This window comes from Scardinius erythrophthalmus (genome assembly GCF_964197995.2).
Source record: "Scardinius erythrophthalmus genome assembly, chromosome: 15".
NCBI lineage: Eukaryota > Metazoa > Chordata > Actinopteri > Cypriniformes > Leuciscidae > Scardinius > Scardinius erythrophthalmus.
The window spans coordinates 10508735-10533024 of NC_138235.1; the positions used below are offsets into that span (position 1 = coordinate 10508735).

General features: G+C 40.2%; 2 protein-coding genes across 6 annotated transcripts in view; one reads left to right on the top strand and one right to left on the bottom strand.

The window, feature by feature from the left end:
- LOC308703657 (uncharacterized protein) overlaps positions 1-5087 on the top strand; it is a 24728-nt gene extending 19641 nt beyond the window's left edge. The window contains exon 5 of the transcript XR_014031731.1: positions 4934-5087. The gene's annotated coding sequence lies outside the window, so the exon portion shown is untranslated. The remainder of the gene's footprint in view (positions 1-4933) is intronic.
- LOC308703658 (protein spire homolog 2) overlaps positions 1-24047 on the bottom strand; it is a 27307-nt gene extending 3260 nt beyond the window's left edge. Inside the window, exons 1-15 of one of the 5 annotated variants that reach the window (XM_081387386.1) lie at positions 23608-24042; positions 22989-23020; positions 22713-22892; positions 22437-22562; positions 22222-22281; positions 20950-21111; positions 19523-19603; positions 5872-5998; positions 5719-5795; positions 5331-5376; positions 4943-5010; positions 4108-4227; positions 1962-2029; positions 1860-1887; positions 1653-1777 (exon numbers count right to left, since the gene is read on the bottom strand). In XM_081387386.1, the coding sequence (XP_081243512.1) occupies positions 1653-1777; positions 1860-1887; positions 1962-2029; positions 4108-4227; positions 4943-5010; positions 5331-5376; positions 5719-5795; positions 5872-5998; positions 19523-19603; positions 20950-21111; positions 22222-22281; positions 22437-22562; positions 22713-22892; positions 22989-23020; positions 23608-23875 (1568 nt within the window). In that variant the 5' untranslated portion in view covers positions 23876-24042. Of the gene's footprint in view, positions 1-1652; positions 1778-1859; positions 1888-1961; positions 2030-4107; positions 4228-4942; positions 5011-5330; positions 5377-5718; positions 5796-5871; positions 5999-19522; positions 19604-20949; positions 21112-22221; positions 22282-22436; positions 22563-22712; positions 22893-22988; positions 23021-23607 lie in introns of all 5 variants that reach the window. The other 4 variants (XR_014031732.1, XM_081387388.1, XM_081387387.1 and 1 more) reach the window with 4 other exon arrangements.
- Positions 24048-24290: the final 243 nt, after the last annotated feature.

Below are 24290 nucleotides of genomic sequence, written 5' to 3' on the forward strand. Positions count from 1 at the left end.
CTCTGGTGACAGCCAAGCGTGTGAGTGAATTAAAAGCCCTGTTTGTCAGCCAGTCTTGTTTGCAGGTTTCTTTTCACCCCAACCATGCTTTCGTACCTAAAGTGGTTGACTCGGCTTATAGATGTCCAACTATAGAACTTTAGCAGCTTTATGCCCTCCTCGGTTCTCTTCTCTGGGGGATCAGGGATTAAATTTGTTATGTCCAGTATGGGCGCTTGGTGTGTGTACATGTGGAGAAGACAGCAGATTTCAGAAAGAATGACCAGATGTTTGTGTCTTGGGCTACTCCTCACAAAGGGAAGCTGTTGTTCACGACAGCGGCTGTCCCACTGGATTGTAGATGCCATTTCTCTAGCATATAAATGCAGAGGTTCTCGACCACCTGAGGGCTTAAGGGCTCACTCCACTAGGGGCATGGCTACAGCCTACTTATGGCGCTTTTCCACTGCATGGTACGGTACGGCTCGGTTCGGTATGGCACGCTTTGGCGCTTTTCCACTGCATGTTATGGTACGGCTCGGTTCAGTACGGCTCACTTATGACGCATTTCCACTGCATGGTACGGTACGGTATGGCTCGCTTCGGCTCGCTTTAAATGGTACCACCTCTGTTGAGGTTCTAAGCGTACCGTACCGATACTAAAATGTGACGTGAAAACACTGCAGATCACTGATTGGTCAGACAGAATCATCACTACCAGCGTCATTGTATTTACGACAGGAGACACTAAACCCGCTGATTTAAATAGCCAGTAGACAACAGCCAATGCTGTAGCACCTGTTGCTGTAACACAAAAGTATTTGCTTCAAAAAAAAAAAAAAGTATAAACTTAAAAAAAAGAAATGGCTGAATCGTGGTCAGTGGACGAGGTGCAGACGTTCCTCTCGTTGGTTGTAGAGGAGCGGACGGGGCAACACGGAATGAAAAATTCGCATTTAATATGATGATGTCATGGCAGTAGAGACCGCAACTATAACGATTAGTCCCACCCACTTTGAAGCGGTACTAACTGCAGTGGAAAAGCAACCGAGCTAAAGTCAACCGAACCGTGCCGTAACAAGTCGAGTCGTACCACGCAGTGGAAAAGCGAAGCGAGCCGAACCGTTCTGCGCCGAGTCGAACCGTACCGAGCTGAACCGAGCCGTACCATGCAGTGGAAAAGCGCCATTAGGGAGGTTCTGTAGAGGGTATCCATGCACTGGCAAGTTGGGCTCCGCCACATACCTTTGTGAGGTTTTATAGACTGAATAGGAGTGGGAAAACATTTGCCTGGAGGAAGTGGAAGCAGAGCACTGCAATACAACACAAAATGGCTGTCTCACACACACGTGCACAAAACTGTCAGACGTGTGCTAATGTGGTAATTTATTATCGCAGATTGACTTTTTTTTTTGTAGCATGTGCATTACATATGTCGGACTGTACAGCCCTACAAAGTTAAACAACAAGATTATTGGAGTAAGTTTGAGAAAAAAAAAAAACTTTCTACTTCAAAATCTAATGTTTAATTTAATGCGTCACTTGCAGTTTCTTTGTAATCATTTGTGAAATTTACTAGCAATTTCTGAGTGAAAATTGTTTCTACACCAAATTTTTTCACGATATCTTGCAAAAACTTTGTGTACTTAGTGCAACAGATATTGTCTACTTACCAGGCTGAATTCCAGGACCAGCGCTCATTCCAGAAATTTCTCTGGCTTTGCTCACCATCTTTCATTACGATTTGCTTGAAGAAGCTCAGCGGAAGGTTCACACAGTGCTTGGAGGGCAGACGCATCTGATACAGAGAACACATGCAAATGAACAGCCAGACGTCATTAATGGCATCCAAATATTCAATACATCAGAGCCCAGCTTACCTCTATACAACACCCAGGACACACAACCCTGTGAACACACAGAAGAAGTCACAAGACAGCCAGTTTCATCGTGAGCAGATTCAGAGAAATGAGTTATCTTACCTCCGACACAGAGAACAAATATTATGCCACGTGAAATAAAGACTTCTCATTGCACAGCATGAGCAAACCTAAGAAAAACAGACTTTTAGGCTATATTCAGACTGCCAGCAAAAATCTTGATTGACAAAAAATATATATATTTTTCACATATCCAGATTTTATCCAGGTGGGTTTTTGAAACTCTGGGCAGCAAAAAAATAATTTTTATTTATTTATTTTTTTCTAAATTGATTCAAACCACATTTGGAGGTCTGATTCCAATAAAATTTTTACAGATGCATCTCAGTCTGGCTGCTTAAATCGTCACTCTTAATGCGACACATAACAATAACGCCAAAACCGGTGACGGAAATGCCGGAAGTATTCATTTTGTTTTTAACAGTATGTCAGAAGATTTCATCACTCATGAATCCTCACGAATCCTCTTCACTCATGAATCCTCACACCACCGGTGCTTGGGTCCAAATGACTTCTGCAGTTTCAAAAGTATTCAACCCCCTGAATAGAATCCCTCACGTCTCAAGCACACCTGATGCAACTAATCAAGGGCTTCATTAGTTGCACCAGGTGTGCTTGAGCTAGAACACATGAAATATCTGAACTGGCTAGTTTTGTTGAGTGTCATGTTTGACTGCAAGATAGAAATATGTCTGAGTCAAAAGAATGGTCCAGAAAGTTCAGAGAATATATCATCGCCCTTCACAAACAAGTAACAGGACACAAAAAGATAGCGAAGGCACTAAATGTTCCTAGAGGCACCGTTGGAAGCATAGTTTGCAAGTTCAAGGTAAAGGAACAGTGGTTACACTACCTCGACAGGGCAGAAAAAGGAAGCTATCATTGGCTGCAACCAGATTTCTGAGAAGGCAGGGTCAGAAAAACCCTTGAGTGACTGCAGAAGACCTGCAGCAAGACTTGGTGGCAACAGGCACTGAGGTTTCAGCTGCACAGTAAGGCACGTTCACCAAGACAAACACCACTACTGACCAAAAACCACAAGAAAAGTCAGCTCCAATTTGCTCAAAATCATAAATAAGCCACAGAATTTCTGTTCTGTGGAGCACTGAAGCAAAACTTTAACTTTTCCCCCCTGTGGATCAGCGGTATGTCCAGAGGAAGAAGATTTGAAGCATGTGCTGGTAAGAACACTGTCAACAGTTCAGCATGGTGGGGCTCGGTGATGCTCTGTGGCTGCTTTACATCCTCTGGCACTGGAAACCTGCAATGTGTGGAAGGCAAGGTGGTTTTATTGAAGTATCAGGGAATCCTAGGAGAAAACGTCATGCCGTCAGTAAGGAATTTGAAGCTTGGACGTCATTGGACCTTCCAACAGGACAATGATCCCAAGCATACCTCAAATTCCAAGTTGCAGAAGTCGTCCTGGAAGAGTCTACAGTGGCCATCACAGTCCCGACTTCAAATGCCACCAGAGATTTTCTATGGGGTTCAAGGCAGCGGTTGCAGAACACAAACCCAAGAATATTACTGAACTGGAGGCCATTGCTCATGAGGAATGGGCTAAGATTCCTCAGAAACGCTGCCAGAAGCTGGTGTCTGGTTATACATCTCGTTTTCAGCAGGTCTGAACAGCAAAAGGGTGTCATAAGTACTAAAGATGCTTGCCATGAAGGGGTTGAATAATTTTGAGACTGCATAAGTCATTAAAAGTTGCATTTTGTTGAATTTGGGGAAACCACTTGAAATATTTGTTGTGTTGAGCTATTTCAATAACTTTTTGATTTGTTCATTGCAAACAGCTGAACGTCTAAATTTTGCCAATAAACCTGATTTGCAATGGGGGTTGAATAATTTCGATTGCAACTGTACACCAGTCTCCTCCTTCACTGAGTTTTCCTGTGTGACGGAAGAGTTCTGCACCACGACTCGACAGGGCGCTAATTTGGAGAGCAAGATGATGCACCTCCATTTTTCCTGCATCCGTTTTGAAAGCCTCGTCATCACAAACATGGTCACGCCTACGCCGTTACCAAACCAACCCAACCTGTGGTTATGTCTGGACAGTGGACACACAAATCTTAATTGAATGGTGCAACCAGTCTGCCTGAAAAGATCTGATTTGAGAAAGAAATTCTGATTTGCCTGCTGTCTGAACAACATTTTTAGATCCTGAATCAGGAATTCTCACCCGCCAGTCCTGGTATCTCTCACACAACATATTATCCAGATCTCCTTTTTCTTCAGAACTATGCATTTTCATGACATCAACGATCGTTGTGAGAACAGACCCCTTGTTCCTGCTCTTAACCTTGGGGTGAAATGTATAGAAAGGTACTCAGGTACAGATTTCCTTCCCCCCCCCCGCCCCCAAAATACTGAGTTCTGTTAAAAACAAATACTTGTACTCATCAACATTTCAAAAAAGGTGTAAATGTTTTTTTTACTCATTACAATTTCATGTAAACTTAGAAGTACAAAGTACATATGTCATTTGAATTAAATCCCTCGACATTTTAAAAGAGAAATACTTTTTTTTTTTATCTTATTGTGACATGGGTGACAATTTTCATTTTTGGTTTAACAATCCCTTTCAGACACAGAACAATAAAAGTAGAACTGTGTCTTAAAGTTTTACACTGTCAGAACAATGAGAAAAGGCCTTTTGCATCAAAAATACTAAAATGAAAATTGCTATTTAAGAAACCTTAGAAAAGTTCATTTTTGAACTTGCAAATACCTTAGTAAAATTAAACGTGGATACTTTTTTACTTTCACTCAAGTACTTTTTGGGTAGGTGCTTTTAATTTAATAAAAGTTTTGCCATATTATCTGTACTTAAACTAAAGTACAATTTCTCAGTACTTTACAAAAAAGTTTGGGAAAAAGTTATACTTATGAGAGAGATTTTGTTGATATAAAAAGTGCAAAAAGACAGACAAGACCTGCAGTCTTCATTTCATGTAACTTAATGTCCACAGAGTAAATATTTCAAGTGTTTCCTTGATTCCCCCAAGGTGACGCACCCCTTTGAAGAGATCCCTGTTGCAAGCAAAAGATCTGGTCCGGCGTTTTCCTGTGCAGATTCCGAAGTCTAGGGGGATTGGATGACATGTTAACCACATTTGGTAAATCTTATGAAAACATTTATGTCCAGATCATATTTCATCTAAAAAAAAAAAAGAAAAAGAAAAATGTATTGAGACTTTTTCCAAGCCAGTTAATCCCCAATAACTGTAATATCCTTTATGTACTAATGGGTATTATGTATTAATGGGTTAAATGTACTTAGTTCTCATAAAGTAATTTTTTATAATTTTTTGTTGTAATTTACATTTATTTTATTTGGAGGTCAATTGTGACAGACACAAACTACTCTGGTTTCACCTATTGCTGCAAAAATCAAGATCTCACCTGTAACGCTGCTGTCTTGCACAAGATTTCCTGAACCAAGAGTTTCCTGCACAGTTAGGGAATACATTTTACAAAACTGCAAAGATATCTGTTGCAAGTTTGCATTTGTGTAAGTGCTGCTTGAAATATGAAGAGGACCAACCTGATCTCACAGGAAAACAAATACATTACGAGGTGGCAATTTCCTATGAATTCATACAATTTGAATCGTAAACCCCCCCAAAAAAACAAAGATCCTCCTCTAACCCCACCCCTAACCATACCCATCATTGGTGCATGAGCAGATCGTACGAAAGTACAAATGAGATTGTACAAAATCATACAAATTAACCAAGTCATCAAAACGTAATAGTTACAAAATGCCATGCGAGGACATGCAAAAACTTACATCTGAAGGTATCCCGTGTGAAGCTGACTTCAGAAAAGAGGCGTCTTCAGGCTCTTTATTAATGGTTGAGCCATCTGCTGCTTAAGGAATCAAAACTGTCAGTGGTTCACAAATTCAGGAGTTACAAAAAACTGAAAGCCCAGAGTTGTGTACATTGGTAGGTTGTCTCCCTGTTGTTTGCCAGGCGTTTCCAGTGGTTCATAGAGCGAATCTCCTCCATAAGTAGCTCATGTAGACTGCTCTGCTCTTTGGGCTTCAGCCCCATCTTACGCTCTGAGGCCTGAGGAAGAAGAAATCAATATAGGAAAAGCAAAACCTGTTAGCTGAGAAATCTGATGTTGCAAAAGTAAACTTCCAATCATAAATTCAAACTGCAGTCCACAGGGAATGGATTAGAAAGGTGAAAAGTCTATTTGTATGACAGATGGTTGGATGGGAAGGGATGATTAAAACCGCCAAAACTGTTTTGGAGATGCAAGTTTTTATATGTTGATGAAACTTTAGGACAAAAAAACGCTTTGGTAACTTGCGTATCCTCGGTTAACTGAGATAACGGGAACAAGTATTGCATCTTTGCTAGACGCTATGGGGAAACTCCTTTTCTCAGAATTTTGAAGCCTTTAATTTAAAAAAAGCAGTGCCACTGCACAGCCATAACAGTACAGCGATCTGAGCTCGCCCATCGGCTGGTCAGGGGGAACTGGATGAACCAGTCGTGTAGCGACATAAGACGGCCGTCTAAGCAATACTCATTCCCGTTATCTCAGGGAACAGAGGATACGCAAGTAACCGAGACGTTCCCTTTCGAAACATTTACTCATTGTGTCTTTGCTAGAAGCTACGGGGAACCAATCCAATCACGCCGTGCTATGCAAGCAGAACACCACGTTATGTGGTCCTAGCCTGGGACGCTTGAGTAAGGGTCCCTAGGCGGTAGGGCTAGGGAAGGGCAAGTTATGCCCAACAAAAGAGGGTCTTGGACTGTGGTCGGAGCCTCCGGAGAAGTAATAGTGGGTTGAGCTCCCTCTGAGGTCAACTCCAACTATACAGAATACATGTGCCTGCAGCGCAGGGACCTCCAAGTTGTAATAGCTGGCGAAGGTTGGCGGCGAGGATGTCGCCAATAGACACCACTGGACCACGCCCAGGAAGAGGCCACACCTCTCGTGGAGTGTGCTCTGATGCGGCATTGAAGGCCCACCGAAGCATAAGCCAACGCGATAACGTCCACTATCCAGCGGGATCGTTTCTGCTTCGTGACCGGAAGCCCTTTGGTGTAGCCAACAAGCATACAAAGAGCTACTCTGACTGTCTGAAATGGACGAAGTGCTGTATATATACTTTCAAGGCCTGGACAGGGCAGAGTAAGTGAAGTTGACGCCCGTCTTCCGAATCAGGAAGAGCCGACAGCATAATAACTTACTCTTACTCTGAACGGACTAGATAGCACTTTGGGCACATAGTGATAACTTGGCTTGAGGACGACTTGGGGTAGTTAGGCCCGAAACTCGAGGCAGGAAGCACTGAAGGGGGGCGCTTGCAGGTCACCCACTCGCTTGACCGATGCTAATGCTAGCCGTTGAGAGGTCTTAAGTGAAAGTGGCCAGAGCTCGGCCGACTGTAGCGGCTCGAATGAGGGACCTTTGAGGGCCCTAAGGACCGTAGATAGATCCCAAGAGGGTATGTAAGAGGACGAGGCGGGTTGAGCCTCCTTGCCCCTTTTAGGAAGCGGACGACCAGTTCACTTCTACCCAGAGATTAGCCGGCCACGGGAAAGTGCTGTGCTGCTATGGCCGCCACATAGACTTTGAGAGTGGAGGGGGTCCGACCCACGACCATTAGCTCTTGTTAGAAGAAATGTACCAGAGGTATTTCGCATGAAAAAGGGTCCTGGTTCCGGACTGAACACCAGACACTTAACCCTCTTGGCTTCTTCGTAAATGGGTCACTTAGCTTCCTCCCGGTCAAAAAAGACCGAAGCCTTAAAATTGAACTTTTTTTTTAAAACCAATGAAATATATTTTTGTTCAATAATATATATATATTATTTTTATTTAGAATTTTTTAAGATTTTTATGATACTTTGCATTAATTATATAATTTTTATGAGCTATTTTTTCCATTAGAATTAATTTTTTTTTTTTTTTTTTTTTTTATCAATAAATGCAACATTTCACATCAAAATAGAGTGCAGGCCTAAAAAAAAAAAGTCAAGTGAGAAGAGCGCCATCTAGTGGCTTTAAAATATATAAATGTGTGTAATGTCCTGTAACCGCCTGTAGGCTGCCTATAGCTTCCTATATAAATACATAGAAAGGCTTTTTGATTCCTATTGTTGTTTTAGACATGATTTCTCTATCTTATTCGTTTTTTTTTTAATTTAGATATATATTTAGATATTCTAAAAGACTTTTTTTTCTTCAGTTATCAGGTTTTGCATTAGGATTACAATCAAACAATAACATTTGTTTAGAAAGGGAACACAACGCAAACATTTGTTACTCAGTATTTATAAAAAAAAAAAAAAGAACAAAATAAGGGATGGATAGTGATAATTCAAAATACTTTATACAGACATTTTGCAATTAATTGGTATTTTATTCATTTTAATTCTATAAATGGTAATAAAAACTTTAGGGAACTTTAGAAAACCGAAGGGAACAGCAATTATGATCGAACAGCAAAAATATAAAATAACAACAGCAAACAACCATTATCAAACTGTAGGTTAAAAAAAATAGGAATAAAAATGTAATAATAATAATAATTATAAACATTATTTTAACCCTCAGGGCTTCTTCGTTTACGGGTCAAACTTGGCTTCTTCGCGGTCAAAAAAGCACGAAGCCTTAATTTAACTTTTTTTTTTTCAGGAAAACCAATGTAATATATTTTTGTTCAATAATATTTTGTGATTATTATTTAAAATTTTGAAAGGTTTCTATGCTACCATGCAATATTTATAAAATTTTTATGAGCTATTTTTTCCATTAGAATTAATATTTCTTATTTATTTTATTTTTTTGATTCCCATTCGGAAAAGAAAAAAAATCTAATTACTAAGCAACCACTGAATGGAACACAAAATATGTATCATTTTAAAAGCGTAGGATCTCAGCTCTCGGCATCTAATCAGAGTAATCCCTCTAAAACCAAGTGTACCACCTAGCTGCGAAAATATTCATTACCATATTTTTCAAAAATTGTGCGTTGATTGACACAAAGTTGATGTCATTTGAAAGCTTAGAGTCTGAACTTTACAGTGAATGTAGCCACTTTGAAAAAATCTTACGTATTGCTGAGTTATTTGCTGATAAATAGAATTTCTTTTTTTCATAATCTATAAAATAATGTACTTCAATGTGTCAAAAACATCATACAGCTTATGAAACATTCACAGATCATTGAAAATGACACTTCATTTTTTTACAGCATATTATTACAATTAAAATGTAATTGCCCAAAATTAACAATCTATTGCTTTTATGACAAGATATTCTTCATGGAGAATCAATTGCCCATGAGGGGGCATCAACGACCGTACAAAAAGGCTATCTCTGTTCCAAATGCTACAACTTTTGATTCCTTTATCCAAAAAATAAAAAATAAAATAATAATTATCCAGATGCAGCAAACATGTATGGGGACTTCACTAAAATAAGAATTTTCCTCCTCTTACCTTATTTCCTTCCTGAGTTATTCCATGAAAAATAAGAAAGATAAGCAAAATCATAATAAAAATTATATATATACTTTGTCTTTTATTAGCAGTTTCTCGGCAGGGCAATGTCCAAATGTAATCTAATTTATATTTTCAAAAAATTAAAAAAGTTCTTTCAAACGATACCTACCTTTTGACTCTCCTTGTTACAGTTTTGGAGTTATGATTATATAGTTTTTATATAGTTTGGAGCACAATTTGCTGTTTCAGTCTTACCAGTTCATTTCTCTGTGTGTGTGTGTGTGTGTGTGTGTGTGTGTGTGTGTGTGTGTGTGTGTGTGTGTGTGTGTGTGTGTGTGTGTGTGGAATGTCTTATTGCACTCTTGATGTTTTAGAGTGTCACCCCTTAATTGCTGTGCACAGTGGCTGATTTGTAGTTTGTACCACCAAAAGTTTCTCAGAGTTTTCGTATTTTTTCGTATTTCCCATTCATTTCCTATGACGGTCATTTTTGGCCGCGAGGAAGCCAAGTGTGACTTTTTTACGACCCTTTAACATATCCGAATCATGTCCATGGTTTTTTTTGTGTTCACATAGCGAATACAACAAAAGTCAAGTCATCTTCATTTATATAGCGCTTTTAACAACGTAGATTGTTTCAAAGCAGCTTTACAGAGATAAACGTATAATTTAAGGTAACAGAGATTGTTTTGGCTTTATAGCGGTTCTTGAATAAAGTTATTTTCCAGCTAAAGTTCCGTCGCAACAATCATTTGTTATTAAATTAGGGGCCGCTAAGACGACACCATTCTCTCTACACAGACTTTAAACACGAACCTGTGAGAAACGCTGATGGCGTTCACATGCGCATTTAGAATGGGTTCTATAGTTATGTGCGTTAGAATATATGTGCACAGGTTTGGAATTCCCTAAAAACCCAGCCTAAACAAAGTACTGGTCTTTCCTTATAAATTTTGATACAGAATTTTATTTTATTTTATCAATTCGGGGTAGATACACGAATTGAGTTTCCCGACAACGCCTTATCTGTAGAGTGGTAAAGGGATCCTCCATAGGGAGAGACTAGTTGGCACTTCAGCACTGCGTTGTCATCGGGTCCAGGCGAAGGTCCTTCGTCAGATCTGGATACGGCCTGGATACGGCAGGCTGCGGGAAAACCTCGGGATAAACACAGACACTAAAATTAGCGTAGATGCTATTCTTCTTATGATGTAACATCAGGATTTATGGGAAGTGTTCCCGGTTCCGGCTGACCTAATCTATGCAGCCTAACATTGAATTATAGAAGTCTATGATGTATTAAGTGAAAGCTAGGTCAAAGAGATGTGTCTTTAATCTGGCTTTGAACTGACAGAGTGTGTCTGCTTCCCGGACAATGGTAGGAAGACTGTTCCAAAGTTTTGGTGCTAAATAGGAGAAGGATCTACCGCCAGCAGTCGATTTTGATATTATAGGTATTATCAACTGGCCGGAATTTTGAGATCGCAATAGACGTGACGGACTATAATGCGTTAAGAGCTCGCTCAAGTACTGCGGAGCTAAACCATTTAGTGCTTCGTACGTGATCAGCAATATTTTAAAATTGATGAACTGTAATCTCAATACACAAGATCACTACTTTCATGCCATCTGGTCTTGCCCCCCAGTTACCAAATTTTGGAAAGAAATCAAAGGAAAATTATCTGTCTACCTTAAACGTAATATCCCGGCAAATCCGTCATTATGTCTTCTAGGAGACACATTAAACATAAACCCCCCACTAGAACATACATCACCCTTACTTCTGTCTCTAGGTTTCGCCAAGAAAACAATTTTGATCAATTGGAAAAATAAAAATAAAATCAGTATTATACAATGGCAACAGCTATTAATAGATCATATTATCAAAGAAAAACAGACGGCTATTCTCAAACACAAATTAACTAAATTTATACACATTTTTGGTACCATTACTGAATCACTAAACATTAATGTGCCCTGAGAGATGAATTGGTGCCTCACCATTTATTTATATGACGTAAAAAAAACTTACACAGTGCAAATCAATGATATTTAATACCCTCTGAATATACTTATAACCTGTATTAATATATCAGGAAATGTAAAGGATAAAGATATCTGATATATCCATGGTACTGTTTTGCATTTTAATTCTGCATTTTACTAGTTAGTACATTATGTATGTGTAAGGCATGTGAGTATGCCTAAGACATTATTATTGTTATTAATATTTTTTTATTACGTATACGGGTATATATAACTATATATGTAAGTGTGTGTATGTGAGTGTGTATATATGCATGTATTGTTATATATGTTTGTAAGTCTATTTATGTATGTATGTCGCAATTACTTTAGATTACCTTTAACTGTCGCTATATAATTTGTATGAAGGGCTTTAAAGGCATGAACCACACATACATCTACCTTATAAATATCATCAATTATTATTATCTATTATTATGTGTATGTATGTATGTATGTATATGTACATACATATATATATACACATATATATATATATATAATATGTATGTATGTATATGTATATTATTATTTTTATTATTATTATTATTATTATTATTATTTATTTTTTTATTTTATTTTTTCTTCTCTCTTCTCTTCTCCCTTTCCCTCCCCTTTTTACTCTTCTCACTCTATACCTTGGTCTCCTGTCCACATTCCCTACCCCTTCTTTCTCACCCTCGACAAGGTCATGACAGGACCCAACGGGTCTGTAGACCAAGACAATATATGATGCCTGGCTTGAAATGCATACCCTGCTATGACTACAATTGATGGTCAAATATTATTATCATTATTTATTTATTTTTAAATCCAAGCGCAGGCAGAGACGCGACCGGGTCATGCTCCAATGATCCGGAAGGTCCGGCCAATGTGTTTTGGTGAGCCCTTAGAAGACAGCTCTTGAAACGGTTTTACCCGAGTACAGGCAGAAACGCGACCGGGTCATGTACAAATGATCCGGAAGGTCCGGCCAATGTGCTTTGGTGAGCCCTTACAAGACCTCTTGGAGTGGAAGGTGCATGTCCATATTCCACTGGAATGGTGCATAAATAGCAGGAAATCAATTAAATCATGCAATAGCCATTTTAACTCTCTAACATCCCCATTTTAATTTCTATTATTTTTTTTCTGTTTTTTTTTTCATCTATTCAATCTATCTCAATCTACATTCCCTTTTCTCTGCATATGCCTCTTATTATTTTTATTTAATTTAATTCTTTCTTTTTTGTCTGTATGTATGTGTATATATATGTTTATGGATATGTGTATGTGCATGTATATGTATATGTATATGTATATGTATATGTATATGTATATGTATATGTATATGTATATGTATATATATATATATATACAGTGAGGAAAATAAGTATTTGAACACCCTGCTATTTTGCAAGTTCTCCCACTTAGAAATCATGGAGGGGTCTGAAATTGTCATCGTAGGTGCATGTCCACTGTGAGAGACATAATCTAAAAAAAAAAATCCAGAAATCACAATGTATGATTTTTTAACTATTTATTTGTGTGATACAGCTGCAAATAAGTATTTGAACACCTGAGAAAATCAATGTAAATATTTGGTACAGTAGCCTTTGTTTGCAATTACAGAGGTCAAACGTTTCCTGTAGTTTTTCACCAGGTTTGCACACACTGCAGGAGGGATTTTGGCCCACTACTCCACACAGATCATCTCTAGATCATTCAGGTTTCTGGGCTGTCGCTGAGAAACACGGAGTTTGAGCTCCCTCCAAAGATTCTCTATTGGGTTTAGGTCTGGAGACTGGCTAGGCCACGCCAGAACCTTGATATGCTTCTTACAGAGCCACTCCTTGGTTATCCTGGCTGTGTGCTTCGGGTCATTAAGACCCAGCCTCGACCCATCTTCAATGCTCTAACTGAGGGAAGGAGGTTGTTCCCCAAAATCTCGCAATACATGGCCCCGGTCATCCTCTCCTTAATACAGTGCAGTCGCCCTGTCCCATGTGCAGAAAAACACCCCCAAAGCATGATGCTACCACCCCCATGCTTCACAGTAGGGATGGTGTTCTTGGGATGGTACTCATCATTCTTCCTCCAAACACGTTTAGTGGAATTATGACCAAAAAGTTCTATTTTGGTCTCATCTGACCACATGACTTTCTCCCATGATCATCCAAATGGTCATTGGCAAACTTAAGACGGGCCTTGACATGTGCTGGTTTAAGCAGGGGAACCTTCCGTGCCATGCATGATTTCAAACCATGACGTCTTAGTGTATTACCAACAGTAACCTTAGAAACGGTGGTCCCAGCTCTTTTCAGGTCATTGACCAGCTCCTCCCGTGTAGTTCTGGGCTGATTTCTCACCTTTCTTAGGATCATTGAGACCCCACGAGGTGAGATCTTGCATGGAGCCCCAGTCCGAGGGAGATTGACAGTCATGTTTAGCTTCTTCCATTTTCTAATGATTGCTCCAACAGTGGACCTTTTTTCACCAAGCTGCTTGGCAATTTCCCCGTAGCCCTTTCCTGCCTTGTGGAGGTGTACAATTTTGTCTCTAGTGTCTTTGGACAGCTCTTTGGTCTTGGCCATGTTAGTAGTTGGATTCTTACTGATTGTATGGGGTGGACAGGTGTCTTTATGCAGCTAACGACCTCAAACAGGTGCATCTAATTTAGGATAATAAATGGAGTGGAGGTGGACATTTTAAAGGCAGACTAACAGGTCTTTGAGGGTCAGAATTCTAGCTGATAGACAGGTGTTCAAATACTTATTTGCAGCTGTATCATACAAATAAATAGTTAAAAAATCATATATTGTGATTTCTGGATTTTTTTTTTTAGATTATGTCTCTCACAGTGGACATGCACCTACGATGAAAATTTCAGACCCCTCCATGATTTCCAAGTGGGAGAACTTGCAAAATAGCAGGTTGTTCAAATACTTATTTTCCTCACTGTATATATATATATATATATATATATATATATTATATATATATATATATAGGTATATGTAGCAGATACCGGTTCGCCCTTTGCCTTCTGTTTTATGTTGTTTGTATATTTGTTTATTTGTCTGATCATTTGTTTTCCTTTGCATTATGCACTTCTTTCTGTTTTTTTCATTAACAAGCTTATTGGTCCGACACTTGTTTTTCTCCGCATTTATATTTGTCTATACTTATTTTTTGCTGTTGCTTTCTTTATGTATTTATATGTATTGTATTGTTTGCTTAAAAAAAAAAAAAAAAAAAAAAAAAATTTAATTGATGCGATGTTTAATAGGGAGCCAGTGCAGTTTTGACAGAACCGGGCTAATATGGTCATACTTCCTGGTTCTGGTAAGAACTCGAGCTGCTGCGTTTTGAACCAGCTGTAGTTTGTTTATTAAGCGTGCAGGACAACCACCCAGTAGAGCATTACAATAATCTAGCCTTGAGGTCATGAACGCATGAACTAATTGTTCCGCATTTGTCAATGAGAGCATATGACGTAATTTAGATATATTTTTAAGATGGAAAAATGCAGTTTTACAGATACTAGACACGTGACTTTCAAATGAAAGATTGGCATCAAAGAGCACACCCAGGTTCATAACCGACGACGAAGACTTAGAGCAGCCATCAAGTGTTAGACAGTATTCTAGATTATTACGTGAGGACGTTTTTTGTCCAATAATTAGAATCTCTTTTTTCAGAATTTATTAGTAGGAAATTACGAGTCATCCAATTTTTTATATCCGCTATGCATTCCGTTAATTTTGTGAATTGGTAAGTTTCGTTAGGTTTTGAAGAAATATAGAGCTGAGTATCGTCAGCATAACAGTGAAAGCTAATGCCATGTTTCCTAATGATATCTCCTAAGGGTAGCATGTACAGAGTGAACAGCAGCGGTCCTAGTACTGAGCCTTGTGGTACGCCATACTGAACTTGTGATCGATGAGACGTCTCTTCATTTACTGCTACAAACTGATAACGGTCAGATAAGGATGATTTAAACCATGCTAATGCAATTCCACTAATGCCAACATAATGTTCGAGTCTATTTAAAAGAACGTTGTGGTCAATAGTGTCAAATGCAGCACTAAGATCGAGTAACACTAATAGAGAGGCACAACCACGATCGGATGATAAGAGCAAATCATTTGTGACTCTAACGAGAGCAGTCTCAGTACTATGGTACGGTCTAAATCCTGACTGGAAATCCTCGCAGATATCATTTCTTTCAAGAAAGGAACACAGTTGTGAAGACACTGCCTTTTCTAATATCTTTGACAGAAAAGGTAGATTCGAGATCGGCCTGTAATCGACTAATTCTGTAGGATCAAGTTGCGATTTTTTTAACAAGCGGTTTAATCCTAGCCAGCTTAAAGGTTTTTGGTACGTATCCTAGAGACAAAGACGAATTAATGATATTAAGAAGAGGATCCATGACCTCTGGAAGTATTTCTTTCAGTAGCTTAGTCGGCATAGGGTCTAACATATATGTAGATTTAGATGATTTAACGAGTTTAGTAAATTCTTCCTCTCCTATAGCAACGAATGAATCAAATTTTCCCTCAGGGAGACTACAATGCACTGCCTGATGCGATACTGTACTAGACGGTTGCAACTTGCATAGTTATAATTTTCTCCCTGATATTATCAATCTTATAAGTGAAGAAGTTCATAAAGTCATTACTGCTGTGTTGCTTGGAAACTTCTGGGCTCTTTTTCGTTAGTTTAGCCACTGTTTCAAATAAATACCTAGGATTATGTTTATTTTCTTCTTATAGGGTTGAAAAATAAGCAGATCTAGCAGCTTTTAAGGCCTCTCTGTAAGCAATCAAGCTCTCTTTCCATGAAATGCGAAATACCTCTAGTTTTGTTTTCTTCCAGTTGCGCTCCATTTTTCTGGCTGCTCTCTTAAGGGCCCGAGTGTGCTCGTTGTACCACGGCGTTGGACTATTTTCTTTAATCTTCTTTAAGCGCAACGGAGCAACTGTGTCTAAAGTGCTGGAAAAGAGAGAGTTAAAAGTTTCTTTTGCAATATCAAGTTCTTCTAAGCTATCTGGGATGCTGAGATGGTGAAACTGATCAGGAAGATTATTGATAAAGCAATCTTTAGTGGCAGAAGTGATAGGTCTAACATAGTCGGCTTTGCAGCCTTGACTATATATAAAGTCACCAAGTGTCATCACACTTAAAAAATTAAACAATTCAAAACGTACAAGATTTAATTTTTGACCGAAGAAGCGCATAGAGACATCTTGTGGACAGAGCTCTAGCCTCTGAGATATTCAGGACTCTCGCTGGGAGGTCCTTAAGTTCCCGTTGAGGGCCCACACGTGGAGTGCCCACATCTCGGGTCGGGGATGCCAGATTGTCCTGTTTGCCTGGGAAAGGAGGTCTTTCCTCAGGGGAATTGGCCATGGGGCTGCTGCAAGCAGCTGAAATCAAGAACCAAGGCTGGATCTGCCAGAGAGGGACCACCAGAAGGGTGGCATGCCTGTCTTCCCCGATTTGTTTGATGACCTGAGGGAGCAGCGTGACTGGGGGAAAGGCATAAAGGGGAAGGCTGGGCCATTCGTGGGCCAGCACATCCATGTTCTTTGTAAAGAATATTAGGCAGTGAGAGTTGCCTTTGGAGGCGAAGAGGTCAACCTCTGCCTTGCCAAAGATGCTCCAGATTGTTTGAACCGTCTGGGGATGGACGGACCATTCCCCTGGGAACACATTGTCCCAGAACAGCAAGTCTGCTCCCTGGTTCAGTCTGCCTGGCACATGCAGCGCTCTCAGAGGCTGTGTTGTGCCCATAATAGAAGGCGTCAGGCTAGTCTGTACAGAGGCTGCGACCTGAGTCCATCTTGGTGGTTTATATAGGACACTACCGCTATGTTGTCCGACCGGACTAAGACGTGGTGTCCTATTAGGTCTGGTTGGAAGGTTTTGAGGGCCAGAAGAACGGACATAATTTTTGCAGCCCCTTTTCTGTGCTCAACCAGGGGCCAAAAGTCGGTCTACCCTCGCACAGAGCTCCCCAACCTATGTTGGAAGCATCCATGGTGACCACCGGTGACCACCTTCCTTCTCGAGACCAACCCAATGCTTACTCCAATCTGATAAGGATTGGGGTCCTTCCTCTCTAAAGTTCTGAGAGGGGAAAGGGCCCCTGCTCTGAATGAAATGGCGAGCCAATGAGCTGTATGAGTGCGCTCGTGGGTTTAGACATCTCGAACCGCTCCCAGGAAAAGAGATTTTCTGGCTGGGAGACCGCGAGCTCTTGGCTTAATTGAGTCTGAGTCCAAGGCAGTTCAAATGGCTGAGGATCACAGATCTGTGAGAAATTAATTCTTCCTCCGACTGGCTCATCTTGGCAGAGTTGTCAAGGTAATTCAGGATGTGCATCCCTTTTGTCTCAGAGGGGAAAGTGCTGCATCCATGCATTTTGTAAAAGTGCGTGGAAACAGGGATAGTCCGAACGGAAGGACCGTATACTGGTAGGCTACCCCTTCAAAAGCGAACCTCAAGAATGGTCTGTGATGTGGGGGGGGCTATCTGGATATTAAAATGCGCATCTTTCTAACCCACTGAGAAAATCCAATCCCCTGGGCATACTTGAGAGGATTTGTTTCAAAGTTAGCATCTTGAACGGCCATCTCGTGAGGGCACGGATGAACTTGAATGGGCCCATAGTTTGCAATTGAAACATTTAGGCCAACAGCCGGAACTGAACAGGGAAACACCCTGAGGAACACTCAACACTTTATGGAGGGTGGTCCAGCCGCAGCGAGATTTAAACCTCCCCTCTTCCTTCCAGGCGGATCAAGATTGCTTCGGAGGCACAGGGTCCAGCGTTATCTTAGCATTAGCTCATTTGCATTTAAAGGGACACAAACGGGTATTTTGAGCTGAAACTTCACAAACACATTCTGAGGACACCAGAGACAGATATTACATCTTGTGAAAAAGGGGCATAATCGGTCCCCTGTAAGTTTTGTTAGAACTTGGCTTGTTGCTAATAGGCTTCATGCCAAATGTTGCATGAACAAACAGGAAAACATGTCTCATCGCAGAAAGTGTTAACGGCTGTACGATCTGAGAGTGACTTAGGCTGCATTTACACTCCAAGTCTTGATGCCCAATTCCGATTTGCTGACTATATCCGATTTTTTTGACGACCCGCTTACATCATCTTTTAAAAGTGACCTGTATCTGATATTTGCATTTACACTATACACTGCCAAAACAACCAAATGTAGACATTCTGACCTGGAAAATGAAGTAAAACAACTCAATATGCAATGGATGCAGAAGCAGACAAAATGATTATAGTGATGCGCGGATTGCAGTCATATCCGCGGGGGCTCTGTGGATAATCCGCAGATCGGGCGGGTTAAGTAGGCTAATAAAAATAACATTCTGATTAATTTCGGGTGGGTCGCGCGTGGATATGATAAATCATTATTTACGAATATATTAACTACATCCTCTCAAATATGAGTATGTTCCATTCCAGTTTAAGTTTCAAGGGAGTAAAGCCTGTTTATGCCATTAAGAAAATGAAATTGTCAAATAAATTTCGTTTTAAAGAAATGTTCATTTAAAAGCAGTGCTCATTAACGCGCACAACCGTCGCCTCGAGTCCGCTGTTGAAGGTGATGATCATCCATTTATCCTCACGCGTAACACATACGAATACATAATTTGACCATCGGGTACGGATACTTACTCGCATTTACTGGGGAATATCCGATTTGTCTGCTTACATGGCAGACGCAAATGCACGTATCCGATTCATATCCGATTTATTACCACATAAGAATGAGGCCTGAATCCGATCTGAGAAAATCGGAATCCATGCGTTTTTTTCACCGATCATATCCGATCTTTGCCACATGAGGAAAAAAAAAAAAAAAAAAAAAAATTCGGAATTGGGTCACTTGAACCATGCAGTGTAAATGGGGCCATAGACTTAAGGTAATCAGCTAACCTAGCTAGTTCCTTTTATTGTGGCTGCTTTATTCGATTTTAATATCTAAATGTTACGGAGAAGAAAAACAAACTTTTAGATATAAATCTGCATATGCGATGAATAGCATATCATCGGTTATGAAATAAACAAATTCTTCTCACCGGTCGTAATTTTGGCCGCAAGCGGATGAATTCTAGAAGAGTCTGGTGAGTGTCTGGCTTTCTCTGGCCTTCTCCCACATCCTATGAATGCAAGGATGCACATTTAGGCAAGACATCCAACAAAAATTCTGTCATGACAACTCTCGGGAGATTGGTATGGTAATAGAGATTGGCATGGTAATGGATGTGGCAATCTTAATGTATTTGGTCTTGGCGGAATAGATCTGCTACGGCTGCAGAGCAAGACCAGAGACTTGCTACTGCCAATACATTCACAGACATTGCTGTGAGCATGTAAAGTAGTAATGTAATTTTACCACAGGACGTCTGTAATATTAATGGCCGAATCGCACGGGATAAGATATCTCAGTAAAACTAGCAGAAGTGGGAGAGTAACTCGATTTGCGCATCGCCGTCACTCCTGTCCTCATGTGTGTATTACGCTGCTTCCTGATATCACGTGCGCAAACACATATAACCTATATTTATATATATAAAACAGTTATGTCCGGTCGAACGATGTATTAACTTCAGATTGGATTGTGTTGGTAATAGGCACTTAACACTAAAAGATGTTTCGTGCCTCTAACAAGTACTTTTGATCTTCTCTCTGATCTGAATGGTGTGTGGAATGGTGTGTGGAAAACACTTGAGTTTGTCCCAGCGTCTAGAACGACACTGATGCTTTTTCAAGCGCCTCCAGACTAACTACTTTTAAACAATATTTACGTACATATTTACAGCGGGTGTATTCGCACGGGATTAGTATTACCTGAGGTAATTTTTCCAAACCTTTTTACTGAAGGTAAAAGTCGCCGTAATCTTTACTGACATTGTCCGTCATGATCACTGAGATGCACATTCGGACGGGACTAAAACCACAGAGAAGCTCTGGTAATCATTACTTTACCCAACCTCTCCATGTTAAACTAGTCCCGTCCAAATAGGGCTTTACTTCCTGCACGAACCTACGTAGGTTTGTAACAAATTAGCATAATGCCAGCCTATGGTCTTCATTGGCTGTCTGCGAACAACGTCTACTTGGACCCTCAATCACTGTAGTTGCAGAAGAGTTGAGTTCGTGTCGTCGACATGTCAAGAATACACTGTTCTCTGTGCGGCCGAAGGATGAGGAGTCGGGCTGGAATTGATACGATAAAACCAACACCGACATGCTGCTACCAGCAACACCCCGGTATTTATTTGAATGTTGAGCCGCAGCTCATTGGACGCCGATGCAACAGCAACCAATCAGCTGTGCCATGTAGATGATGATGTGATCGCTACCAAATGAGTCAAAGACAGCCTGCGCCATCTAGAGTTTCATGCCAGAACTAGGTAATTATTTCAAGTCATTAAAGCAGAATATTGACAGAAGTGCAAAAAAGAAACATTCGAAAATGAACAAAGACAGACTGAACACAAACCTGAACTTTCCGTAGTGTGTATCGTCTGCACTGGATGTCCCGCAGAAGCTGGTTGAATGGAGGGGTCTCAGCAGGCAGTGGGCATTTAGTTAAAGTCTCCGCTAACGGCCGCAACACTACACCTCTGCTCAACTCATCCACTAGATCCTTCCATGTGCACATCTGCAGTGTGGAAACAAGAAACACTGAAACACTGAAATTGAGACTTAGACCATGAAAGCTGACAAGAAACTTAGTACACACACACACACACATGTATATGTCTGTGTAGAAAAAGGCAATTTATTTTTATTTATTGCAATGCAAAAAAATCTTAAGACAGCACAGTTGTGAGTAATTCATGCTGATTTGAATAAAAACGACTTGTATTTGGACAGGATAAAGTTAGAGCAATACATTAATACATGAACAATACATGTATTAGATGACATGGGGGTGGGGGGTGGGGTGTGTATATCGTGGCCATGAATTACTGATACATCCACACATTTTACTACTTTGTTCCCTCGTTTCACTAAAATTCTGTCCCTTGTTTCATTAAATCATGGCCCTGTTGTCATAAGTCTCTTTTCATTCCTTTGTTTTAAAGTCCCCCGTAGTAAATTTTATCCCTTAAAACTCAGCTTTGATCACCAAAATGACACATTTAAAAGGTTTCTTCATGCCTTAAAATAGTTTGAATGTAACTCTACTACACCCTTGCCTCATTTAGTATACGTGGTTCTATGAATATGTAAATGAGCCCCGCCTCCACTCACTCAGCTCAGAGATCCACTGGTTGACGATCACACGTTGATCTGATTGGTTACAAGGTAGTTTGTGACGTCAGAAACACCAGAGATTTCAAAGCGTGTTTTTGAGACTGTCTTTGGTTCACTGCAGTTTTAAAGGATCACGCCGACTTTTGGGACTTTAGCTTATTCACCGTATCCCCCAGTTAGACAAGTCCATACATACCCTTTTCATCTCCGTGCGTGTAATAACTCGCCCAGTGAATACGCTAAAAGCCCCAAAAAGTCAGCGTGTACCTTTAAAGAGAAAATACTCAGCAATGCTGTTGACTTATGAATTTACAAGCACCACATAGACATATAAACAACAATAAAAGCTCATTTTCACAAATTAGTTCTACGTGGCGACGATTTACTAAAACAAGGGAACAAATACTTAATTATTGGGAACAAATTGTTCATGTTCTGGGCTCACCCAGGAATACAAGTCAAATATAGTAAATGTGAAGTTGATATTTTTTTCTGAAAGCCCATTACTTACCCAGTTAGTGGTCACTCGTGCAACCAGCTGGGTCTCCGATTCAAACAGTTTCTGCAGACTCTGAGTGTTTTTCAATATAAAATTGGGTTTAGAAATGAGTCACATCTAAAAACACCATCAGCAGGCAAAAACCCATCATCCATTTTACTACCATAATAATACTGTGATCAATATAGTTAACCTACAGCTCTCTGCGCCCTCTCAGACTCGCTCACCTCGCGGGACTGTTGAACGATCTGCAGATACTGGCACAGCTCAACGGTGTGCGAGAACAGACTGGAACACACGCTCTTGTAATGCTTGACAGCCTGGCTGGGATCGTACAGGCGCTCCTTACAAACCTGTCAGAAACACAACCGGCACACAGAAGCCAGGAAGATCAGGCCACATCCTCACGCTTTCACACATTCAGACCAACAGCACATTCGGCTTCTGTGACTGGTCCCGATCCAGTGAGCGCAGTGGACGGATGATTCTGATGACGTCAGCACCTGGATGACGTCCGAGATGGTGCAGACGGGTCGGCAGGAGCGATCGGCGCTGATGCTGAGGTTCACTTTGGTCATCTGACACAACAGGATCTCCAAGGTCTCACTCAATTCCCGCTCCACCTGCGTCTCCAGACCCCAGTCCAGACTCAAGTACACAAGACGGCCCACAAACTCAAGGGCCTATAGAGACAGTGACAAATCTTAATGGCACATGCTTGAATTAATGACTTTATATTTATTATTATGCACAAAACTGAAGATAAACTCTTCGCCTACCTGTTCCTCTGTCTCGATCAGAAATGAATTACCTACAGACAGAGATGTTAAAAAGGGTGTTTTATTGCATTGACAGTTCACTTACAACAGTGCAGTTTATGTCTAAAAAAATTAAGCATTTACAAATATGCTATTAAAATCTTTTTAACTCATAAACTGAAATTCTATGGGGCAAGAAATTCTATGGGGCTGAACATTATTTAAACAGTGTTTTAAAGACAAGACAAAGTGTGTCAAGATTGGATTATTTATTTATTTAGGAAATGAAAACGCTCATAAATCCCCAAATTACTTTCATTTCAATTTCTTGTATTTACATGTAAATCTTGTAACTTTTGAATTATATCATTGTAAAGGATATAAAGAAAGACCCATCCATGAAACAATTAATCTAATTGATTTTACAAAGATATCAATGCTGGGAGGATTAGGCAGACTCTAGTCTGTTATGGATTACAAATTGCATTACTTAGTCTATTTTACTCATCTTAGATATTGTATTCTGACTAATTTTAGTAGAAATTGCATTTCTTTAAATATGCCTATAAATGTTATTGTTATTAAACACAAGTTATTGAAATGTTAAATCTAACTGACAGTTATGTAAGGGTATTCTCACCAGCACCACCAGCGCTGGGCCGCAGAGAGACGCTGCCGTCGCGGGAGAACAGCACTCCTCCTGCGGCGTCGGCTAGCGCCAGAGTCCGCCTCATCGAGCCCTGCTGCCGGGGCTCCTGAGAGAGGACGGAGCTCAGCTGGAAGCACAGGGCCCAGGCCTGCTCCTCACTCACTGCATGATCCTGGATCTGGAGCATCTCACCCAGAGACATCTGATCATATGAACACATCTGGCCCGTGCTCGTGTCATATAAAGGCAACTCCATCATCTCCTCCTCTTACAAAACCTGTTAATGTCAACTTCAACAAGTGTTTGAAAAGCTGCTTGAATAAAAAGATTATACTTCCACAATGATAAAGGCTATTATTCTTTCCTTCGTGTACGCGTGCTTCACAATTGTCCTATATAATGGTAATGACCGTAATTAACTGCACCTGAGAACCGAGTCACTTTGATCTAATCTGTCTAGTGTTGAGAACTGAGATTCATCTGGAGTGAATCGGTTCATTCAGACTGTTCAGATGCAGTTGCAGAATTGTTTCCACAGAGATGAATCGCAACATCAAAATACTGTGATAGTCTGTGTCTACTTGAAATCTCTCTGGTGTTATTATTACTATATAGTAGGGGTCTGTAATTTGACAATGTTTCATATACTCCTCGGACCCAGGAATAGACTTTTG